Source organism: Indicator indicator, chromosome 10, assembly GCF_027791375.1.
Source record: "Indicator indicator isolate 239-I01 chromosome 10, UM_Iind_1.1, whole genome shotgun sequence".
Lineage (NCBI taxonomy): Eukaryota > Metazoa > Chordata > Aves > Piciformes > Indicatoridae > Indicator > Indicator indicator.
In genome coordinates, this window is record NC_072019.1 from 27,652,785 (window position 1) to 27,677,137 (window position 24,353).

At 46.9% G+C, this 24,353-nt stretch overlaps 1 protein-coding gene across 1 annotated transcript in view; it reads left to right on the top strand.

Annotated features, from left to right (window-relative positions):
• LEPR (leptin receptor) overlaps positions 1-24,353 on the top strand; it is a 37,843-nt gene that overhangs the window by 12,182 nt on the left and 1,308 nt on the right. The window contains exons 4-17 of the mRNA XM_054384562.1: positions 923-1,128; positions 1,504-1,649; positions 2,368-2,512; positions 7,744-8,040; positions 9,453-9,570; positions 13,298-13,497; positions 16,114-16,259; positions 16,460-16,616; positions 17,036-17,118; positions 19,234-19,450; positions 20,763-20,945; positions 22,275-22,370; positions 22,853-22,955; positions 23,656-23,731. Of these exons, the coding sequence (XP_054240537.1) occupies positions 923-1,128; positions 1,504-1,649; positions 2,368-2,512; positions 7,744-8,040; positions 9,453-9,570; positions 13,298-13,497; positions 16,114-16,259; positions 16,460-16,616; positions 17,036-17,118; positions 19,234-19,450; positions 20,763-20,945; positions 22,275-22,370; positions 22,853-22,955; positions 23,656-23,731 (2,173 nt within the window). The remainder of the gene's footprint in view (positions 1-922; positions 1,129-1,503; positions 1,650-2,367; positions 2,513-7,743; positions 8,041-9,452; positions 9,571-13,297; positions 13,498-16,113; positions 16,260-16,459; positions 16,617-17,035; positions 17,119-19,233; positions 19,451-20,762; positions 20,946-22,274; positions 22,371-22,852; positions 22,956-23,655; positions 23,732-24,353) is intronic.

Consider the following 24,353-nt stretch of genomic DNA (forward strand, 5'->3'; position numbering starts at 1 on the left):
TTCAGTGGAAAGCTATGAGGATGGATAAGGGCCTGGAGTATCTCTGGGAGGAGGAAAGGCTGAGAGACCTGGGGTTGTTGAGCCTGGAGAAGAGAAGACTGTGAGGGGAACTTATCAGTGTCTACAGATACCTGAAGGGTGGCTGTTGGGAGGATGCAACCAGTCTCTCTTCAGTGATACCCAGTGATAGGATGAGGGGCAAGGGACATAAACAGTCACAGGAAATTCTATCTCAGCATGAGAAAAACCTTTGGTGTGAAGGTGCTGGAGCCCTAGAGTAGGCTGCCCAGAGAGGTTGTGGAGTCTCCTTCTCTGAAGAGTTTCAAAACCCACCTGGATGCATTCCTCTGTGACCTGCCCTAAGTGGTCCTGTTTTGCAGAGGGCTGGGACTCGATCTCTGGAGGTCCCTTCCAATCCATAGTGCTCTGTGATTATCTTCCTTGTAATGTTTGACTGTGGGAGTAGCTGGGGGGAATGCTGAATTGCTTAGATTTAGTTTCAGTGCCTCAAGAATGGGAATTAATTAGATCATGATCTCTGGGGTGGGTGGCAGAGAGCTGGGATTAGGCCACTACAAGATAAACTAGCTCTGTGTACTGTGAATGTATCTAGTGATGGTGACCATTAGGGACCAGAAATTGGTCAACCAGTCTGAGTATACTACAGGTAGAACATTTGTTTTTAAGGCAAACCCCGTGAAATCATCCTGGCTGCTTCACTGGGAAACTTGGAAAGGGAGAAGCAGCAAAGTCAAATCAGTTGGTTATAGTTAATGGCTTTTTAAATGTTTTCATGTGTTTATTTGTTATCACTATTTTGGGAAATAAACCTTATCCATATGGTCAATCCTCCTCTATTGAGACAGACTAGAGATAGAACTCATTTGGTTTGCTTTATAGTTTTTTTTTTTCCCCTTTGTAGATCAGAGCTGTCACTGGAAGATGTCTCTACAAGCTCTCTGAAGGGGCCTGTGCTGGTTGCTCAGTGTGACTGCAGTGGGTCTGACAAGTGCAAGTGCTGTGTGCCTTCTCTGAGACTCCACTACACCTACATCATGTGGCTGGAGATGACAGTTGGTGTGACACCTCTGTGGTCACCTTTGATGTCAGTCAAGCCCATAGACATAGGTGAGTGTGACCTTTGTTTTAAAGCTTTTTTAGTGGGGAACAGAAGCAGGATCATAGAACCACAGACTGGTTTGGTTGGAAGGGACCTTTAAAGGTCATCTAGTCCATCATGGCCCCAGGTGAGAAATTCATGTGGTTTTAAGGCAAACTTTAGGTCAAACAGCAGATCCTGATAACTAAATTGTGACAGTGCCAGGGTGCACTTTCCCAGTGACCTCACACAAGGTTACTCTGTCACACACTACCTGTAGAGCAGCTCCTAAGCACTGGATTTAAAGAGAAGGTGTGAGGGAGACCTCTGAAACAGCAACAATCCATCACCACTATCAGCCACAGGCAGTAAGGGTAGTGGTAAACTTGTCATTTTTTCCACAGTAAAGCCTGAGTCTCCCTTGAACCTACATCTAGAAATTACAGAGAAAGGTCAAGTGAAGATCTGCTGGTCTGATCCTGTGCTGCTGCCATACCTGCTTCAGTATGAAGTGAAGATCTCTGCAAGTTCAGGTCAAAATGGTTGGCAGGTGAGTCAGCTCTTTTTGCTTGGTTTTATGATGGAGCAGTGCAGGTCAGGGGGTTGACTGAACCCAGGATTTTGTGTCAGTCCAGAACCTGGGATCTCATACCAATCCAATCCAGGACCTAAGATGTTGTCAACCCAATCCAGAACCCAGGGCTTCTTAGCATTCTCCTTGTCCTTGGGCAGTGGCTCTGGTGGGTTGAGCAGCATGGCTGGTCTGGTGGAGCTGGGTGTGGCACAGTGGTTTCTCTTGAGCTGGTGTGTCCAGTAGACCCTGGTAAACATCATCAGTGTGGTAAAGCTGGACTTGACCTCTGTTACACTATGCAGTGGTGAAAAAGCCACCTCCTTGATGGGGCTTACAGAGGAACTCCCATCTATGTGCAAAGGCAAAGCTCTCCTCTTTCATCAAACCCCAAACTCCATGACACATCCAGACATATTTAATACTTCTAGCTTTTATTAGTGAATTGGTTTGTTGTTGTTGTTACTATGCAACTGGCTGTGGAATATGACTGTTAATAAGTAGTCCATAATGAAGTAAGTTAGTTTCCACAACCTTGACCACGTTGATATTTACAGAAAATTTAAAGAAAAAAAAGCTTTTTCTACCCAACTTGCTACCTAAACACCACTCTCCAGATCATTCGCTTTGGTTCTCTCTCTCTTTCTTTTTTCCTCTTTCATTATACCACAATATTGGACTTCTGATGACCCAACAGATGGTTCAAGCTGCTCTAGAAACTTCCCTGGTTGTAGACAACCTGCTACTTGATTCCTCATACTTGGTTCAAGTGCGGAGCAGGAATCGTCACGGTCCAGGGTTCTGGAGTGAGTGGAGCACATCCTATAACCTCAGCTTGGGAGGTAGGTCACCTGCAGCTGCTTACAGGCAGTGAGAGGGGTTTGCAGAATTCCAGTTTAATTTGCTCAAGAACAAAGTTCTAGATGGAGCCTTGAGCAACCTGGTCCAGTAGGAGGTGTCCCTGGCTATTGCAGAGGGATTGGAACTAGATCATAGAATGATCTAGATAATGTTTAAGGTCCACTGCAACCCAAACCATGCTGTGATTCTATGATTTTTCTGTCTTCTTGCTTGCTACATCTGCTGTCACACCAAATCCAGAGGGATAGACCTTCTAGAATCTGAACAGTTGGAAAAGGAGGGTCAGCAGAAACACCTTGGAGAGAAGCATATGGTGCAAATCACTTATGAATACAACTGTGGCTTGGTTTGAGCATAAAAGTTTATATGGCAGCTTGAATGCTGCTGATGGTGGTAGGAAATGAGGGTGATTAATAAACACAAGTGTTGGCCATGTGGGAAAGGACCTGAGTCCTCCTGATTCAGTGTGGATGTGTGGTTGTAGCTCGAAGTTCAGACCACTCTTCAATGTAACCACAGTGCCCATGAATATTGGTTTGCATAGCCATGCTTCTTGTTTTAATAAATGCAGGACATCTGCCGACAGCTGATACCTCCAGCACATCCCAACCTGCTTCTTTAACATCCTTGTGGGGCCACCATAGCTTCATTTTGTATCCTAAAGGGGAAGTTCTGGGCTGTCTTCACCAGCTAACGCCCTCCCAGTAAGGCTTGGGTGCTGGTTGAGCAAGTGCCAAGTGCACCAATGCAGCAGTTGGCCAGTCTTTGCTGTGGACTCAAACAGCCAAGGGTAATGTTGCCTCCTCCCTGGAGGTGTTCAAGGCCAGACTGGATGAAGCTTTGAGAAACCTGGTCTGGTGGAAGGTGTCCCTGCCCATGGCAGGGGTGTCAGAACTAGATGATCTTTAAGGTCCTTTCCAACTCAAACCATTCTGTGATGTTCTTGCTGGGAGGGGTTACTGTAACTAGACTGTGGAGAAATGGTTTGTTTGCCTTGACTGGGAGACTTTTAGAGAGGAACTACCACCTAGCTTTGAGAATTCTGGGGGTCACATACTGATCTTTTTAGAAAGCATATTGCAAAATGTGGATGTAAAAGCAGCAGAAACTGCTGGGTTATATCATAGAATTTTTAGGCTATCAGGTAGTGACAGGACTAGGGGGAATGGAATAAAGCTGGAAGTGGGGAGATTCAGACTGGACATAAGGAAGAAGTTCTTCACCATGAGAGTGGTGAGAGCCTGGAATGGGTTGTGCAGGGAGGTGGTTGAGGCCCCATCCCTGGAGGTGTTTGCAGCCAGGCTGGATGAGGCTCTGGCCAGCCTGCTGTAGTGTGAGGTGTCCCTGCCCATGGCAGGGGGGTTGGAACTGGATGATCCTTGTGGTCCCTTCCAACCCTGACTGATTCTAGGATTCTATGATTAATGGTTTGGGTTGGAAGGGACCTCTGAAGGTCTAGTCCTGCATCTCTGCATTAAGCAGGGGCATCCTCAACTAAATCAGGCTGCCCAGAGCCCTGTCAAGCTTCACCTTGAATATTTCCAGGGATGGGGCCTCAACCACCTCTCTGGGCAACCTGTTCCAGTGTTCCACCACCCTCATAGTAAAGAACCTGTTCCTAATATCCAATCTAAATCTGCTCTTCTCCAGTTTGAAGCTATTACTCCTTGTCCTATCACTGCAGGCCTTTGTAAACAGTCTCTCTCCATTCTTCTTGTAGTTCCCCTTCAGGTACTGGAAGGCTGCTGTTAAGTCTCCCCAGAGCCTCCTCCTCTCTGGGCTGAACACCCCAGCTCCCTCAGCCTGTCTTTGTAGCAGAGTTGCTCCAATCCCCTGATCGTTTTCATGGCCCTACAACGTGATTAATACAAAACATAATTGCATCAAATTTACATCTCTTCAGCAAAATAATCTTCTTGTGACAAACCTGATGGCAGCAAGGAGAGATGAATTTCTCCCTGCAGGAAGCTCCAACTGGCATGTTCTGCCAATGGCTGATGTTAGGTTGAGCTGATGGAAGAGCAACAGAGCATGCAGCACTGCTGGGAGCAGGGAAGCAGCTGCTGCAGGAGCACTGCTTTGTATTCACAGAGGCACAGCCAAACCAGAAGAGTAACTGCTGAAAGCAGGCAGGTTTTATTTAACAGGAGAGACTTTGACAGTGACAGTCTTTGACCTGGACAGGCCTGGAGAGTTGGGGAGAGGAGAACCTCATGAAGTTCAACCAGGGCAAGTGCAGGGTTCTGCTCCTGGAGAGGAATAACTCCCTGTACCAGTACAGGTGGGGGGGGGGGGGGGGGGGAGGGGAATCTGCTGGAATGCAGCTCTGTGGAGAAGGACCTGGGACTGCTGGTGGACAACAACTTCCCCATGAGCCAGCAATGTGCCCTCATGGCCAAGAAGGCCAATGGTGTCCTAGGGTGTATGAAGAAGATTGTGGCCAGCAGGTTGAAGGAGAGAAGGAGGTTCTCCTGCCCTTCTGCTTTGCCCTAGTGAGGCCAAGTCTGGAGTCCTGGGTCCATCCAGTTCTGGGCTCTCCAGTTCAGGAGAGACAGGGAAATACTGGAGAGAGTTCAGAAGAGGCTTTAAAGGTGCTGAGAGATCTGAAGCATCTCTGTGAGGAGGAAAGGCTGAGAGACCTGGGGCTGTTGAACCTGGAGAAAAGCAGCCTGAGAGGGGATTGGATCAATGCTCAGCAAGAGCTAAAAGGTGGGGGGCGAGAGGATGGGGCCAGACTCTTTTCTGTGCTGCCCAGTGACAGGACAAGTGGCAGTGGGCACAGACTGGAACCCAAGAGGTTCCACCTGAACAGGAGGAGAAGATTCTTTGGTGCTGGAGGTGCTGGAGCCCTGGAGAAGGCTGCTCAGAGAGGTTGTGGAGTCTCCTTGTCTGGAGAGCTTCCACACCCAGCTAGCCATTGGGATGCCAGGCAAGCTGCTGTGGGTGCCCCTGCTCTAGCAGGGGGTTTGGACTGGATGTTCCCCAGATGTCCTTTCCAATCCCACCATGTTGGGATTCTGGAGTTCTGTGAACATTGTAAGCCTGTTGTTCTGTCTGAGAAGGGCTGTATTTTGGAAAAATCTCAGCTCTGGAAAGCAAAGCTGACCTTTTAAGAATTTTCTGGTTGGCTTTGGGCTGATCTTTGGCCAACTGTCCCTTTTCAGCAAGTGGATAACACCTGTAGCTCCCCTAAGTGCCTGGGTGATTTGGGCTGAGCTTATGCATGTTTACATGCTGTGCAAATTCAGTGCCTTTATGCCTAGCTGAATTATTTACTGTATCACTGCTATAATTTGGCATTAACTCCACTGCTGAGATTCTAAAAATGAGGTTTTGAGACATCAATCTCCTGCTGAGTTTGCCAGGAGCAGGATTAGTAAGTACCGGAAAGCCTGATTGTTCTATTTTATTTCATTTCTTCTTTCTCAGTCCTCTCTGCCCAACTTGTGATTAGCAATTCTCTCCAAATCTGTGTCCCAGTCTTACAGTAAAGCTTCGCCCAGCATGATTTCAGCAACCTCGCAGGGCTGAAAGAGTTGGATTTTGATTTTCCAAACCCAAACATTGCTTTTCTGATTGGGATCTTCTTTCACTTCCACCTGAGGACCATTTCATAACACTAACATTTGTGGTGTATGTGTTTGTGGGAAGAGTTACAGAAGCCTCCCCTCTATAGATTGTAGGTACTTGTTGCAGTACTGAAATGAGCTAATCTGCTGCCTGCAGAATGTGGGCTGAGTGAAAAGCAGAAGTGTTCTGGTTCCCCAAGATTTAATTTACAGCAGCCTATGGGATTCATAGATTTGATTCTCCCTTTATAAGCATAGACCTTTTCTCTCTGGGGTAAATTAAATTCCATTCCTGTGCTTTTATCTACTGTCTGTAAATAGAAATACAAATGCAAAAACAAAACAAAAAAAAGGAGATTGAACGGAGGCTTTGAGACTCATCAAGACCACTTGATGAGACCTCAAGAATTCTACCTCTGACTCAAAGAAGGCTTAAAATTCATAGAATGGTTTGGGTTGGAAAGGGACCTGAAAGATCATATAGTTCCACCCCCCCTGCCATGGGCAGGGACCCCTCCTACAAGAGCAGGTTGATCAAGGCTGTCCAGCCTGGCCTTGAACACCTCCAGGGAGGGGGCATCCATAACCTCCCTGGAAAACCTTTTCCAGTGTCTCACCACCCTCACTGCAAAGAATTTCTTCCTAATCTCCAGTCTAAATCTCCCATCTTCTGGCTTCAATCCATTTCCCCTCATTCTATCACTTTCTTTTAGGCCCCTTTCAGGTTCCCTCTTTCCCCTGTGCTGCTGTGTGCTGCTTTCACTGTACTGAAAGCACACAGAGAGCTTTTTCTCCTCGTTGGTGTTGATTTTTCTGCTCATTTTTTTGTTTGGTTTTTTGTTTGTTTGTTTCCCTGGGGGATATGAAAACCATAATAATTCTGATTTAAACAATAATAATTGTGATTATTTTGATTTGAATTTACAAACAGCACTTATGGAGAGAGACAATCAAAGGCTCATTTCCCCCCTTCTCCTCTGTAGTTATGAATAGTAATTAAGAAGCAGGAAATTTAGACCCCACGAACGCTGTGTCCACTTCTGGTGTCCCCATCATAGGAAGGACATAAAACTATTGGAGTGAGTCCAGAGAGGGCCACTAGGATGATCCAAAGGCTGGAGCACCTCTGCTATGAGGATAGGCTGAGGGAGCTGGCATTGTTCACCCCAGAGAAGAGAAGACTCCAGGAGGACCTTATAGCTGCCTTCCGATACCTGAAGGGATCCTGCAGAAAGGCTGGAGAGGGACTTTTCGTAATGGTATCCAGTGACAGGACAAGGGGGAATGGTTTGAAGATGAGGGAGACTAGGTTTAGACTGGCTCTTGGGAACAAGCTCTTCAGTAAGAGGGTGGTGAGACTCTGGAACAGGTTGCCCAGAGAGGTTCTGGATGCCTCCTCCCTGGGGTTGTTCAAAGCTATATTAGATGAGGCCTTGAGCAACCAAGTCCAGTTGAGAGGCATCCCTGCCCGTGGCAGGGGGGGTTGGAGTAGATGATTTCTGAAGTCCCTTCAAACTTAAGCCACTCTATGAGTCTCTGCATGATTATACTTTTCTGTTGTGGTGCTTTTATGCTTTTTAGTTCAAATGCTAATTTCAAAGGATTTTTTTCCCCCCTTTTTTTTATTTCCCCTTTCTGTGCAGCTGAAGTCCTCTACTTCCCTCCTAAGCTGCTGACCAGCGTCGGTTCCAATGTTTCCTTTCATTGCATCTATAAGAACCAAACCAAGCCTGTGGAGTCCAAGGAGATTGTGTGGTGGCTGAACTTGGCAGAAGAAATCCCAGCAAGTCAATACAGGCTGGTGAATGCTCATGTAAGCAAAGTGACTCTTTTCAACTTGAAAGCCACCAAACCTAGAGGGAGTTTCTTCTATAATGCCTTGTACTGTTGTCACCACAGCAGAGAATGCCACCAGACATATGCTGAGCTTTATGTAGTAGGTAAGAGCCCACATGCTTTTCAATTTTCATTTTGGTGCATTTTCACAGAATGTTGGGGGTTGGAAGGGACCTCGAAAGATCATCCAGCCCAAACCCCCTGTCAGAGCAGGATCACCTAGGGCAGATCACACAGGAACACACCCAGGTGGGTTTTGATTGTCTCCAGAGATGGAGACTCCACAACCTCCCTGGGCAGCCTGTTCAGGTGCTCTATCTCCCTCACAGTGAAGAAGTTTTGCCTTATGTTCATGTGGAACCTCCTCTGCTCCAGCTTGCACCTATTGCCCCTTGTCCTATCATTGGACATCACTGAGCAGAGTCTGGCTGCATCCTCCCCACACTGCCCTTCACATCTTTATAAATATGAAATAGCTCACCCCTCACTCTCCTCTTCTCCAAGCTAAAGAGCCCCAGCTCCTCAGCCTTTCCTCACAACAGAGAGGTTCAATTGCCTTCATCATCTCTGTGGCTGTCACTGGACTCTTTCAAGCAGTTCCCTGAGGTCCTTCTTGAACTGAGGGGTACAGAACTGGACACAATATTCCAGATGCAGCCTCACCAGGGCAGAGTAGAGTCAGGGGGGGTGACGCCTCCCTTGACCTGCTAAATAGTTAATAGTAAGGTCAGAATATGGATGAGTTCCTGTGTCACTTGCCCTAGGTGATCCTGCTTGGGCTGGGGAGTTGGATCCAAAGATCTTCAGAGATCCCTTCCACTCCCTAGCATTCTATGATTCTGTGAATGTTTCTATTTGACACTACAGATTTATTGAGGGGGCCAGACTCTTCAGTGGTGTCCAGCAACTATGCCCCCTCTACTCTGCCCTAGTGAGGCCAAGTCTGGAGTACTGAGTCCAGTTCTGGGGTCCACAGTTCAAGAGAGACAGGGAAGTGCTGGAGAGAGTCCAGAGGAGGCTTCAAAGGTGCTGAGGGGCCCAAAGCATCTCTGAGGAGGAAAGGCTGAGAGACCTGGGGATCTTGAGCCTGTAGAAGAGCAGCCTGAGAGGGGATCTGATCAATGCTCATGAAGAGCTAAAGGATGGGGGCAAGAGGATGGGGCCAGACTCTTCTCAGTGGTGCCCATTGACAGGACAAGGGGCACTGGGCACAAACTGGAACCCAGGAGGTTCCATCTGAACAGGAGGAGAAACTTTTGTTGTGAGGGTGCTGGAGCCCTGGAGTAGACTGCCCAGAGAGGTTGTGGAGTCTCCTTCTGTGGAGAGATTCCAGACCCAGGCTGGCCATCGTGATCCCGGGCAAACTGCTGTGAGTGCTCCTGCTTTAAGCAGGGGGGATGAACTGGATGATGTCCAGAGGTCCCTTCCAACTCCCACCATGCTAGGATTCTGTAATGTATGCTGCTTGTATAAACAATTCTCTCTTTCTTAATGAGCTTTTGGTGTGTTTAATTAGATGTGAATATCAACATCACCTGTCAGACGGATGGGTACTTAACTCAAATGATCTGCAGATGGTCTGTAAACCCAAACACACTGCTCCTGGGGAGTTCCTTGCGGTTAAGATACTACAGGTATGTAGAGCTTTCCATGCACTCTTTAGGTTTGGCAAGTATTGTTCTGGAGATACTATTACAACAAAGTTTCTGTAAGCTGGGCTTTCTCCCAACAGGAACTCCAGAAATGCTTAGTACCTGTGCAGAAAGGAGACTATAGATGGAATCTCAGAATCACTCAGGTTGAGCAAGACCTTGAAGATCGCTGAGTCCAGCTGTTAACCCATCACTGCCAAATCCACCACTAAACCATGCCCCTAATGCCTGAGCATGTAGCATGGATTCTCTCTACAATGTCCTTCAGCAGTTGTAAAACCTGTGGATGCAGTTTGGAAGCCATTTCTCCTGAAGCAGATGACTTTGCTTGTACTGATTAGGAAAATTATTCTTCTACTCGCTCTTATCTAGAAATTACAAGGAAATCAGGGAAAAACCCCATCCACAGTGAGAGTGAGACCTGGAGCATTGGCCCTTAGAGGCTGTAGAATCTCTGTCCTTGGAGAACTTCAGGTATCAGCTGGACAGGACCCTGGACAATTTCGTCTGAGTTTGAAGAGAAGGTTCTAGGGAGACCTTACAGTACCTGAAGGAGGCTACAAGAAAGCTGAGAAGGGACTTTTTACAAGGGCTTGTAGGATGAGGGGAATAGATTGAAGCTGGAAGTGGGGAGATTTAGACTGAAGATGAGGAAGAAATTCTTTACAGTGAGGGTGGTGAGACACTGGAACAGGTTGCCAGGGAGGCTGTGGAAGCTCAAGGCCAGGATGAGGCCTTGAGCATCCTGGGCTAGTGGGAGGTGTCCCTGCCCATGGCAGGGAATTTGGAACTAGATGATCTTTCAGGTTCCTTGCAACCCAAACCATTCTGTGATTCTATGAGTTTAACCCTTCTTTGAGTCAGAGGTAGGATTCTTGAGGTCATCTCCAGAGGTGTTATGGTAGACTTCTTGGAGTCTCCATTCAATCTTTGATTTTTATATGATTCTGCACATTTTTTTTTCTATCTACAAGCAGTAGGTAAAAATACAGGGATGGAATTTAATTCACCTTGGAGAGAAAAAGTCTTGCTTATGAAGGGAGAATCAAATCTTGGGTCATAAAGGGAATATTGCTTTCTGAAGGTAGCATCCTTGGTGACTAGAGCACTCCTTTGTTTCCATGGTTTTGGCCTAGTTTTGTTTCAGGTAGTTGGCTTAATTTTGTCTTTTGGATAGAGCAGGAGAAGTGGAGTGTGAAGAAAACACATTATCTGCAAAATCCAAACCTGATTATTAAATCAGTGGTGTAATCTTCGTTCATGTGCCCTAATATTGCCTCTGATACCATTCTTGCACCATGAAACTCAAAAATCCCTTTGAATTACAACTATTTTGAGTTGGAGAGTTTCCTAGAACTGTGTCAGTTTTTATATAAACAAGACAGACAGACAACCCTTCCTGAGGAAAGGGAAAAAAAAATCTTTAATTTTACTGCTCTGCTGGACTGGATGTACAAAAGTTTTGGCAAACAAGCTCAAAACAGCCTTAAGGGCCTTAATCCTTTTGGAAAACTCTGTGTCTCTGTCTTCTGTTAGAGGTGGACTGAAGTTTTGAGCTCTCCTAGTACCCAGGCAAATATTTCTTAGAATTTTGGCCCTAAAATCATAGCTGGAATGCTGGGAGTTTCAGGTGGAGGCTTTTAGGGCAGGATTAGTGACTAGCTGACTGCCGAGGTAGATTTTGTTTTAACTGTCTTCACAAATATGAATATAATGAGTGCACTGCTGGGCAGGGAGCTTGAAATAAAACTCATGCTGCTCTTGCCATGCTTTTTATTCCCACTTCTTCACTGCTCAGGTTTAACAAAAAATGTTATTTTTCTAGGAGGAGGTGATAATCTGGGGATTTGTGACAGCATTCCTGCTAGATCAAACACTGAACAGTAGCACAGGCTGCAAACGTTTCGTTACATATTTGGAACAAAACTGCCATGAGAATGTGAATGTTTACAGGCTTCAGACCAAATGAAACAATTAGGTCCTTTGCTTTCCCAAGTTTGATTGTAAAGAGGCAACATAAATATGTTGGAGTTTGCTTAGGCACAGGCAAGTCCTCCTGATGAAAGCTGGAGGTTAAAAACGTTGCATTGATGTCAGAGCCATCAGGTTTTGCAGCAGCATGCAGCAACTCTGAAGCAATTCCATGTTCCAGGTGAAATCCAGCACTCCCCAGTAGCATGGTGTGATGGCTTTGCTGTTGGTGTTCTGGTTTGGTTGGGTTGTGTTGCCAACAGAAACAGCACAGAAATGATCTGCAGAGAACATCAAGCCAAAGCTTCCAAGCACAAGGCATTGGTTTCATCAGTGTTAGCCATGTGGACAGGGAGAGGCAAGCTCCAGCTAAGTGTAACTTCTGTGGTTCAGCTGAGTAACTAACACCCTGTCTGGCTCCTCTCACCTCTGAGCTGTGTACAAGCTTAAGAGAAAAGTAAGAACTTTTCATCCCTGCTAAGATGTCCACTGCTGTTTGATCCAGAGTCTGGGTCTCATCTCTTCTGTTGCCATACTGAGTCCATGTGGGATTTTAAATCCATCCTCCAGAATCAGTATTTTTCTGGGATTTCCATGTTCTGGAGGCTTCACTGTAGGTGTCCAACTTTTCTTCTGAACACCAGTTGGTATTTTGAAGGTCATATTCCCAGCTGGAGGAAATTCCTGGCTGGAGATCTGCCTTGCTGTGTTCATTGCTAACACCTACCATTCAATGGACATGATTTGAGTGTTTGGAGATGCCTCTTCTTGTCACACCTGTTTTTTTCCTGCTGTTACTCTCTTATCAAAATATTTTGTACTGAGGAGAGCTTTCATGGCTGGAAAGCTGCCTGGTAGAAGAGGACCTGGGGGTGCTGGTTGGCAGCTGGGTGAAGGTGAGCCAGTGTGTACCCAGGTGGCCAAGAAGACTGACAGCATCCTGACCTGGATCAGCAATAGTGTGGCCAGCAGGGCAAGAGAGGTGATTGTCCTGTACTGGGCACTGGTGAGGCCACACCTCAAATACTGTGAACAATTTTGGGCCCCTCACTTCAAGAAGGACATTGAGGTGCTGGAGCAGGTCCAGAGAAGAGCAACGAAGCTGGTGAATAGTATGGAGAACAGGGCTGCTGATGAGCAGCTGAAGCAGCTGGGGGTGCTGAGCCTGGAGAAATTCCCTGAAAGGAGGCTGGAGCTAGGTTTGGGCTGGTCTCTTCTCCCAAGGAACAAGGACAAGATGAAATGGCCTCAAGTTGTACCAGGGAAGGTTTAGGTTGGACATGAGGAACAATTTCTTCCCCAAAAGGATTGGTCAAGGCCTGGCCCAGGCTGCCCAGGGCAGTGGTGGAGTCCCCATCCCTGGAGTGGTTTCAAAGCTGTGTGGATGTGGTGCTGAGGCACATGGTTTAGTGGTGACCTGGCAGTGGTGTGCTAATGGTTGGACTCAATCATCTTAAAGGTCTCCTCCAACCTAAACAACTCTGTGATTCTGTGCTATGATTCATGTCCTGCTTTTCTCAGGCAAAGAGCCAGAGCTTTGAGCACTAACACTGTGCTGTTATTTAGCCATTTAATGCAGATTCAAGTTCAAGATCTGTCCAAATAATTGTCACAACCTCCTAGATGGTCACAGTGTCACCATTTCTTTTCATTACCATCAGAGCTGGATTCTGCTGATGCCACAGCAATTTATCTTTGCAATGCAGTAACTGGATGGTTTTCTTTTTCTTCTTATCAGGAGCAAACTTTATTGTGCTGACTTCCCAAGTACTTCTCCAAACTCAGAGGTGAAAGAATGCCACTTACAGCAGAATCATTCTTACGAGTGCACATTCCAGCCCATTTTCCTTTTGTCTGGATATACCCTGTGGGTAGAGTTTAAGCACTCCCTAGGAACACTCCAGTCCTCACCAAGCTGTGTTGTGCCAGCAGATGTGGGTAGGTCAAGATTCATGCATGTCTGTCTTCACTTGTCACCTTGGATTTCATTCCTCAGGTGGTGCAGGTAAAGTGCTTCTTCATAGCATCATAAATACATTGAGTTGGGGAAAGGACAAAGAGCTTTGGTTGTGTCTTTGAAATGTTGCATTAAATGTTCTTAGCACAGGAGCAGGTTTGAGCTACCAATGTGATCTTGTGGCCAGGAAAGCAAATAGTCTCCTGGAGTGCATGAAGAACCAGCAGGTCCAAGGAGATTCTCCTACCCCTCTACTATGCTCTAGGGAAGTGACAGCTGAAGTACCAGGTTCAGTTCTTGACTCCCCAGTTCAAGAGAGACAGGGGACTACTGGAGAGAGTCCAGTGGAGGCTCCAAAGATGCTGAGGGGCCTGGAGCATCTCTGTGAGAAGAGTCTGAGAGACCTGGGGCTATTGAGTGTGGAGAAGAGCAGCCTGAGAGGGGATCTGATAAGTGCTCAGAAAGTGCTAAAGGGTGGTGGCTGGGACAAGAGGATGAGGCCAGACTCTTCTCAGTGGTGTCAAGTGACAGGACAAGGGACAGTGGGCACAAAGTGGAACCCAGGATGTTCCACCTGAACAGGAGGAGAAACTGTTGTGAGGGTGCTAGAGCCCTGGAGCAGGCTGCTCAGATAGGTTGTGGAGTCTCCTTCTCTGGAGAGATCCCAAAGCCAGCTGGGCATTGTGATGCTGGGCAAGCTGCTGTGGGTGCCCTGCTTTAGCAGAGGGTTGGACTGGATGATCTCCAGAGGTCCCTTCCAGCCCCCACCATGCTGAGATTGTGGGATCCTGTAGCTGCAGCTAACACCTATAAAATGAAACTGCACTATTGTATTGCTTATCCTTTTGGGTGTTTTGCAGAGATATCTACAGAAGATGCAAAAATCATATTTATAAAGACAGTTTCATTTCACAGCATTATAGAATGGTCTGGGGTGGAAAGGACATTTAAACATCATCTAGTTTTTAAGGTTATTGGTTACCTAATTTTTCTGAGGTCTTCAATTAGCTGTTAAATTTATCTTTGGTTTCAGTGCAGCACTGTCTGTGTTAGTTGAAAATGACCCAACTGTTCATGCTTCTGCAGTTGTGACACAGAGAAAACACATATTTATGTCAAAGCAAGAGGCAGGATCGGTGTTTGGGTGCCTTCAAAGAGCAGAATGTGCAAAGCACATCTCCTCTGGGCTGTGACTCAGCGTTCACAGGGGTTTGGACATCAAGCTGAGCATATGTAGGGGAGACAAGCCTGCAGATAGAGCACACAAGTGCTGCATGAAATAAAGCAGAACAATCAAACACATCTATTATGTGTGTGGGTAAAACAGATCCATTATGTCTGTCACAGGAAGGAAAGGCAGAGTTCAGTGCATTAGAGTAAGTGGGGTATGGCAATTAATTTTTGCTGTTACTGCTGTTAATTTGATGGCCTTGTGGGTTTGGGGAGTCGTTTCTCTCTGGTTCACAGAGGGCTGTTGGTGCCTTTTGGATTAGCAAGTTGCCTGGTTATCAGAGATCTCTTGGGAGCTTTGGGCATCAGAAAGGAGAGTGGGCATCACTTAAGTAAAAAGGCATGAATAGAATTGAACTACACTGGATGGAAGGTGCTCTGCCTCACAGCAAAGCAGAACATGCTCTTCTGAGCACTGCCCACAGTTTTAAGGCATATTTCAAGTTTATTGTTTTTCTTCTCCCTCACCACCTGATTAGGCACAAGAAGTTTGTTCTAATTTTCACAGAATCCCAGCGTGGTGAGGGCTGGAAGGAACCTCTGGAGATCATGCCAGTCCAACCCCCTTGCTAAAGCCGGGATACCCACAGCAGCTTGCCCAGGATCACATGAGGAGGAACTCCTTTAATTCAAGGGTGCTAGAGCCCTGGAGCAGGCTGCCCAGGGAAGTGGTGGAGTCTTCTTCTCTGGAGAGATTCCAAACCCAGCTGGATGTGTTCCTGTGTGACCTTCTCTACTTGACCCTGTGTTAGCAAGGAGGTTGGACTTGATCTCCAGAAGTCCCTTCAGCCCCTCCCATTCTGCAATTCTGTGATTTTTGTAGTTCAAGTTAAGGTTTTCTTTGGTGATTTTTAGTTTGGGTCAAAATTAGAATGACTTTTCCACTAGACAAACATCACTTGTGTCAGTCAGGAATGATTGTCTGCAGTGGAGGCAGAGCCAGGCAGCCTGGACTGGTGTCTGTATTGTCTGCATTCTGGTTCAGCATTGCTTGGAGTAGCAGAGGCCACAATGTGTTACCTGTCACCCTCAGGGCAGAAATTAAACCATGATGATAGAAGAAGAGGAAATGTCCTGAAATTGTGCCAGGGAGTTTTAAGTTGGACATGAGGAATGATTTCTTTCCTGCAAGAGTGGTCAGGCATCAGAACAGGTTGCCCAGAGAGGTGCTGGAGTCACCATCCCTGGAGGTGTTCAAGAAACATGTGGCCATAGTATGTTGGGCCAAGATTTAATGGCCATGGTGGTGTTGGGTTGATGGTTGGACTCAATGATCTTAGGGGTTTTTTCCATGATTCTGTGAAGGATTTAATTAGAAATGTCAATGCAGACATTACAGTAATTTTTCTTCCCTTTCAATCATCTAGTGAAGCCACTTCCCCCTTCCAACATTACAGCAGAAGTCACCAGGAACACTGGGCTGCTGAAGGTGAGCTGGACAAACCCCATATTCGCACACGACCTCGAGTTTCAGATCCAGTATGGTGTGAGCAGGGAAGACATCACCTGGGAGGTACTGTCCCTTTTCATCCAGACTGAAGGGTGGCTTGTGGCAGTGGTGTCAGTCAGTGCCTTAGCTGGGTTTTGTGGAAGTTGTGTTGCAGCGAAGCAATTTGAAAGTTATTTCCCTTTCTCATCGGGTTCACTTGCAGGAATTCTGCCTCTAGACAGCCTTTGTTTCCTTACTCTAAATATTCTGACTTCTATTTACAGTGTTATGAAGTTTCAAATGCTCCAGAATCAGCTGTGATCGAAGTTCAGAAGCTTTGTGTCGAGTATGTGGTTCAGATCCGCTGCAGAGAACTGGATGGATCAGGTTACTGGAGCGACTGGAGCAGACCAGCTCATACACTTGTGAAAGATATCAAAGGTACTTTCAGGGTCCACCCTGTTCTGTCCAGATTTAGTCTGAAGTGGGACACTTCTCATCTTACAAGAGAGGTGGTGAGGAACTCTGTCAAAGAGTCTAGGCATAACACAAGGGTAATGGCTTCAAACTGGAAGAGGGGAGATTTAGACTAGATGGAAGGAAGAAATTCTTCACTGTGGGGATGGTGAGGCACTGAAACAGGTTGCCCAGAGACGCTGTCGTCAATAATCTTTGATCTCTTTTCTGACCAAAATGATTCTATGATTGTGGGTGTCCCATTCTTGGGAGTGTTGAAGGCCAGGTTGGGCAGGGCTTTGAGCAACCTGCTCTAGCAGGAGGTGTCCCTGTCCATGTCAGGGTGCTGGAACCAGACGATCATTAAGGTCTGCTCCAGCCCAAATTGTTCTGTGATTTTGCAGCTCCCTTACAAGGCCCTGAATTTTGGAGAGTTATTATTGAGGATCCAGAAAGGAGGCAGAAGAATGTTACTCTCCTATGGAAGGTGAGAACGGTTACATTTTAGTCTTTCAGTTTCATCCTCTCCTGTACTTTACTCCCTTCTGTTGCTGTCATCCACCACCTCTTCCCTTTCTGTTTCTATTCTCTAATCTCTCCTGCAGCTGGCACACATTGACCTGGTTTTGTCCCCTAATCACTATCAAGTTTCTAATAATATGGTAGGACAAAAACTTGCCTAACGCTGCACTTCAAATTCTGGGTTCACTTTTGGGCCCTTCATACCAAGAAGGCCATTAAGGTGCTGGAGCAGGTCCAGAGAAGGGCAACAAAGCTGGTGAAGAGTTTAGAGCACAAGTCTTGTGAAGAGCAGCTGAGGGAAACTGGGGTTGTTCAGCCTGGAGAAAAGGAGGCTGAGGGGAGACCTCATTGCTCTCGGTCTCTTCTCTCAAGTAACAAGTGATAGGATACAAGGAAGTGGTCTCAAGTTGCATTAGGTAAGGTCTAGACTGGACGTGAGGAACAATTTTTTCACCAAAACGATTGTCAAGGCCTGGCCCAGGCTGCCCAGGGCAGTGGTGGAGTTGCCATCCCTGAAGGGGTTTCAAAGCTGTGTAGATGTGGTGCTGAGGGCCCCCTGGCAGTGCTGGGTAAATGACTGAACTTGATGGTATTAAAGTTCTCTTCCAAGCAAAGCAGTTCTGTGATTTTCTGTGCTTGCTGCGGATGGCTGGCAGGTAGGTGTGCTCAGCACAGGCACACAGTGTGCAGAGGCACATCTCCAGAGCTGGGAGGCTCCCAGAGCAGCATTCTGGACTGAGCTATCTTTGTACAGTGAGCCCCTCTGACCTTGCAGTCAAGTTGTTCTTGTGTGGGGATGTATCACACCTGTGTGGAATGGCCTATTACTCCTGAAACATGACATTCCTCACTACTTTAGGAGAGCCCTCAGATCCCTGGACTGGCTGCAGGCTTCCTTGCCTGTGTGCAGACACCAGAGCTGCTGCCTGGGTTGTGCTGAGGCAGCACTGCCACGGGTCAGTGCTGTATTGACAGTGCATGTCAGGCTACACTGACCCTTTCTCTGCTCTCTCCCTGTCTGCAGTTAATATTTTGAAGGTTGGACTTGATGATCCTAAAGGTCTTTTCCAACTTTAATGCTTCTATAATTCTACATTTTCTGTGTTAGTTACACAGACACCATGGAACAGACTTAAACCACAATTTGTTCCAGTGCTCAGGAAAGAAAAAAGAGCAGCCTGGAGTAAACACTGTAAGCTATAATGAGGTTCAATCTTCAGCTGCCAAGTTCTGCTGACCAAGATCTCTGAGCAAAATGTGCCACTGACTCCTAAACTATTGCCTGTGTAAACACCACCCTGACTGCATGTGGAATGGGCAAAGCTACCTTAGAAGGTACAGAGGAAAAAAGCACAGCAATGCCTGCCTGCTCCTGTTTGCCTGTGTTTAGTGTGTAAACAGTCATCTCTCCTGGCTTTTCAGCCCTCAAAAACACTTACATACAGCATGAGTTATTAGAGGAGGCTGAAAGTTTGTGTTTCTTTGTTTCCCCCCCTGCCCTCCTTCACTGGAATCATAGAATTGTTTGGGTTGGAAAAGACCTCCAAGATCGAGTCCAACCATTGACCCAACATGACCCTGGCTATTAAGCCATGTCCACAGGTTTCTTGAACACCTCCAGGGATGGTGAGTCTACCACCACCTCCCTGGACAGCCTGTGCCAATGCCTGACCACTCTTGCAGAAATGAAATTGTTCTTCATGTCCAACCTAAACCTCCCCTGGCACAATTTCAGGCCATTTCCTGTCATCCTATCACCTGATATTAGGGAGAAGAGACTGACCCCTACCTCAGTCCTTTCAGGGAGTTGTGGAGAGCCAGAAAGTCTCCCCTCAGCCTCCTCCAGACTAAACCACCCTAGTTCCCTCAGTTGCTCCTCACCAGACCTGTTCTCCATGCTTATCAAGAAGCGTGCTAGCTCACAGAAGAAATGAAGTCTTTAAATGGACAATGGCCAGCCTTCAGAATATCTTTACTGGGTCATGTTTTCTTAAAGCTGGAACAGTGCCTTCTGCCAAAAGACCATTTGCTCTGGAACTCCAAGGCTGGGGAATTAATTTAATGCCACTGTTTGCTGCAGCCACTGCCGAAGAACCGCTCGCTGTGCAGCGTGAGCAGATACGTAGTCAAGCATCAGACATCAGGGAACACCTCCTGGTCAGAACATGTTGAGAACAGCACCACCTACTCCTTTCCATGGACTGAAGACACACACACTGTGACAGTTCTAGCCATGAATTCACTTGGAGTTTCTTCACTCAACTTTAATTTAACTCTCTCACAGCACATGAGCATAGGTAAGGATGCCAACAAGTAACTATGGTGAGGTGTGGAGCATGCTAAGAATCTTCCTGAATGCTTTTGGACACAGTTTTGTAATAAAATTCTCTTACTTGGAAGCAAAAATGTGTTGTGATGAGAAGTTCACCTCTGTGAGAAACAGATTCTGTGTCTCATGGATAAATGAAATTTCCATCACCTGAAAAGCTTCACAATCCTTGGGTTGGGAAAAGAGTTGTCTTGCACTGGGCTGTCTTCCCTCCACTAGCAGAACATGAAGTAATTAATCAACAGAGAGGAAATTCTGCTTGTAGAGCTGATCTTTTATCTCCTGGGAACATCCAGCATTCCTGCTGGGAAATGTTTGGTTGTTTCCAAACTGAAATACAGTCTTGTTTGTCTGGCTGCTCACCTGATGGACTGCCAGGGTACATAGCTCTCAGAGGTTTGGCTTTCCTACTGAAGCAGCTTCCTTACTAACTCAGCTGCACTCAGCTTGGATCATAAAATAGAGGCTGCTGCTCTGGAGTGCTTCAATGGTGTCACACATGTGAACATGAATGGATGGTGAAGGGTCTGGAGAACAGGTCTGGTGAGGAGCAGCTGAGGGAACTGGAGAAAAAGAAGCTGAGGGGAGACCTCTGTCTCTCCACAACTCCCTGAAAGGAGTGAGGTGGGGGGGTTGGTTTCTTCTTCCTACTATTGGGTGGTAGGATGAGAGAAAATGGCCTGAAATTGTGCTGTGGGAGGTTCAGGTTGGGCATGAGGAACAATTTCTTTCCTGTAGGAGTAGTCAGGCATTGAAAAAGGCTGCTCAGGAAGGTGGTGGAGTCACCATCCCTGGAGGTGTTCAGGAAACGTATGGATGTGGCACTTGGGGCCATGATTTAATGGCTGTGGTGGTGTTGGGTTGATGGTTGGACTTAATGATCTTGGAGGTCTTTTCCAACTGAAACAATTCTGTATTCTATGAAATACATCATAGAATTAGAGACTTGTTTGGATTGGGGGAGACTTTAATGATCATCCAGCTCCAACCCCCTTGCCATGGGCAGGGACACCTCCTACTAGACCAGATTGTTCAAGACCCCATCCAACCTGGCTTTGAACACTTCCAAGCTCGGAGCCTCCACAACTCCTCTGGGTGACTTGTTCCAGCTAAATGTTTGCTTATGTGACCTAAAAGATAATTAACCAAGTAAATGTTAAAGTGCTGAAAGCATAGCATCCATTCATGCAGCTGATAGTGCAGAGCTCTCCTGCTAACCCAGCCCTGATCCCAGCTCTGAGCTCATGGAATTCTGGGCTGCTTTCTCCTTGTTGCGGCAGTGTCCGTGGTGCAGTCGCTCAGCGCTTACCCAGTGAACAGCACCTGTGTCGTTCTGGTGTGGACACTTTCAGCTCAGCTCCACATGGTAACATCTTTTGTCATTGAGTGGAAGAACCTCAACAAAGAGGAGGAGCTGCAGTGGGTGCGAGTCCCTCCAAACACCACTAAATATTACATTTATGGTGAGTGTGTGCTTAAGGACCAGGATTCATTCTCTTTTCATGGAACAGCGAAGTGCAGCGTTGCTGAGCTCTCAGATTCTCTTTTTTCCCCTCTCCTCTCTGTTTCTGGTGGCTGTTATGGTAATGACCAGTAGAGCCATTCTTGATTGTCCTTAGGGGACTGATTGTAAAGGCTGACATAGAATGAAGTTCAGGAATGTGTTCTTTTGTTGGCAATGCTGAGTGTATCAGCTAATTATCTACATTAATAGCCACATTCCATCTCCATTTTGGCTTTAATCTTAGATTCTTTCATAGTAGCTTCCTAAAGGTGTTAAATCCATGGTGGAATCACAGAATGGTTTGGGTTTGAAAGGACCTTAAAGATCATCCAGTTCCACCTGCTCCTGCTGTGGGTAGGGGCAGCTCCCACTGGACCAGGTTGCTCAAGGCCCCATCCAGCCTGGCTTTGAACACTCCCAAGCTGGGAGCCTCCAGAGCTTCTCTGGCCAACCTGTTCCAGTGCCTAACAACCATCATGAGGAATAATTTCTTCCTAATGTTTAAATGTAAATTGAACTTCTTCCAGTCTGAACCCATTACCCCTTACCTTGTTGCTCCACATCTTGTAAAACGTCCTTCCCAGCTCTCCTCTAATCCCCTTCAAATACCGGAAGGCTGCTAGGAGGTTTCCTTGCAGTCTTCTCTTCTCCAGGCTGTGAACAACCCCAGCTTTCTCAGTCTGTCTTCACAGGAGAGGGGTTCCAGCCCTTTGTGGCCTCCTCTGGACACTTCCATATCCTTCTTGTGTTAAGGACTCCAGAGCCAGACACAGTACTTCAGGTCACCAAAGTGGAGCAGAGAGGCAGAATCCTCTCCCTGCCCCTGCTGTCCACGCTGCTGGGGATCAGCCCACGACTGGGCTGGCAGTACTCAGTGCTGCCTCATGTCCAGCTTCTCACCCACCAGCACCCCAACTCCCTCCTCCTCAGGGCTGCTCTCTCTCTATTCCCCACCCAGCCTGGATTTGTGCTTGAGATTGCCTCAGCCAATTGCAGGATCTCACACTTGGCTGCTTTGAACTTCATGAGGTTCACATAGATCCACTGCTTGAGCTTGTCCAGGTCCCTCTGGATGGATCCCTTCCTTCCAGTGTGTCAACAGCACCATGCAGCCTGGTGTCACCCACAAACTTGAGGGTATCCTGATCCCACCAGAACAATGTTAGATTACATGGTGTACATTAGAGATGGCTTTCTGTGGGCTGATCTGGGTTCTTATATATGACCAGAGCTTCTGTGGAGATGATTTATGAAAAGCAGGATGATGGTTTTGGTTTCCTCTTTCCAGATCACTTCATCCTGGTTGAGAAGTACCGCTTCAGCCTGTACCCTGTGTTTGCTGAAGGAGTTGGCAAATCCAGAGCAACAGAGCAGTTTGCCAAAGGTAGGATCTCCTCCATGTTTATGTAGTAGGAGCTCATCAATATGAACTTTAAATGCAGGAGAAGTCTGTAGTAAAGTAATTGTAACTATAAACAGTGATCAGTTGCTTGAACTGGGTGATGAATTGAGTGAGGAATCTGAATTCCCATGGATCTAACTTGATAGCTGAGATCCAAGGTCCCTGTGATTCTTCTTTCTCCAGTTGTGGGACTATTCTCCTACTTCACATGCTCCAGTTGAATTTTCATAGCCAGGGAGCAGTGGACACCTCCCATGGGGGTGGAAGAGTCACTGCTGTATTTAAAATATCTCCTTTTTCTCTGTTCTCAAGGTAAAGGTTTGTTGATGTGCAAAGAAAGCTGTTGCTGAAAGGGTTTTCTGTTCAAGCTGCTCTTTTCTACCATTTGGTGTTTTCCTGTTGCAAACTGTTTGACCACAGACTAATTGTTTCACTGCACTATGAGCTGAATTCCTCCTTTCCAGGTAGATATGAGGATGAGAAGAATCCCAACCTCTCTGTGGTCCTGCCGATAGTGATTTCAACCTCAGCTCTCTTGCTTGGAGCACTGCTGGTTTCCCACCAAAGGTAACTTGCTCATTGTCATGTGAAACCCCAAAAAGGCCTTGAGATGAAGGTGGTGCAGTTTAGATGATGAACTGGTAGATAAGGACCCCCCAACTCTGGGGACAGCTAGGGCAATGAGGCTGATGAAGGGTCTGGAGAAAAGTCTTGTGAGGAGCAGCTGAGGTTGTACAGCCTGGAGAAAAGAAGGCTGAGGGGAGAACTTTTGGCTCTCTATAACTCCCTGAAAGGAGGCTGAAATGAGAACTGGTCTCTTCTCCCTAGTAACAAGGGATAGAACAAGAGGAAATGGCCTCAAGTTGTACCAGGGGCGGTTTTGGGTTGGATATTAGAAGAAACTTCTTCACTGAAAGGGTTCTCAGCCACCAGAACAGGCTGCCCATGCGGGTGGTTGAATCCTCATCCCTGGTAAGTTTTAAAAGCTGTGTAGATGTGATGCTGAGGGACAGAGTTTAGCATCAGACTTGGTGGAGTTAAATAATGGTTGGACTTGATGATTTTCAAGGTCTTTTCCAACTCAAACCATTTTATAATTCCTTATTTTTCCCATTAAATTTTGGCCATCTGTAAGATTTCAATGATTGCTCCACTGCTATAGAGTTCTGGGTAAAGGAAGTGGCAGAGATGGTGACATAGTAGAGGTGACTACCTCAGTGCAGAATGTCAGAGCAGTACCAACCCCAGAATTTACCTGATCTTTCAGAATGAAAAAGCTGTTCTGGGAAGATGTTCCAAACCCCAAGAATTGCTCCTGGGCACAAGGACTTAATTTTCAGAAGGTCAGTATTTTCCTGGTGGTGCTTCTTCCCCCACCCCATGGGTCTGGCTGCTCTTTGCTCAGGACTGAACTTTACTTGTTGGTTAGATTGGGCTCTGGGTGACTGAAGGAAGGGTTGTGATCAGCAGCCAGTTTGCTGATGATGCAATGCTGGGAGGAGTGGCTGACAGCCTGTCAGGCTGTGCTGCCATTCAGTGTGACCTGGACAGGCTGGAGACATGGGTAGAACCTCATGAAGTTCAACAAGGGCAAGTGTAGGGTCCTGCACTGGGTCCAGTTCTGTGCTCCCCAGTTCAAGAGAGACAGGGAAATACTGGAGAGAGTCCAGTGGAAGCTACAAAGATACTGAGGGGCCTGGAGTATCTCTGTGAGGAGGAAAGGCTGAGAGCCCTGGGGCTGGTGAGCCTGCAGAAGAGCAGCCTGAGTGCTGCTGCTCAGTGCTCAGCAAGGGCTAAAGGACCTGTGGGGGGCAAGAGGATGGGACCAGACTCTTCTCAGTGGTGGCCAGCCACAGGACAAAGGGCAGTGGGCACAAACTGGAACCCAGGAGGTTCCATCTGAAGAGGAGGAGAAAATTCTTTGGTGTGAGGGTGCTGGAACCCTGGAGCAGGCTGCCCAGAGAG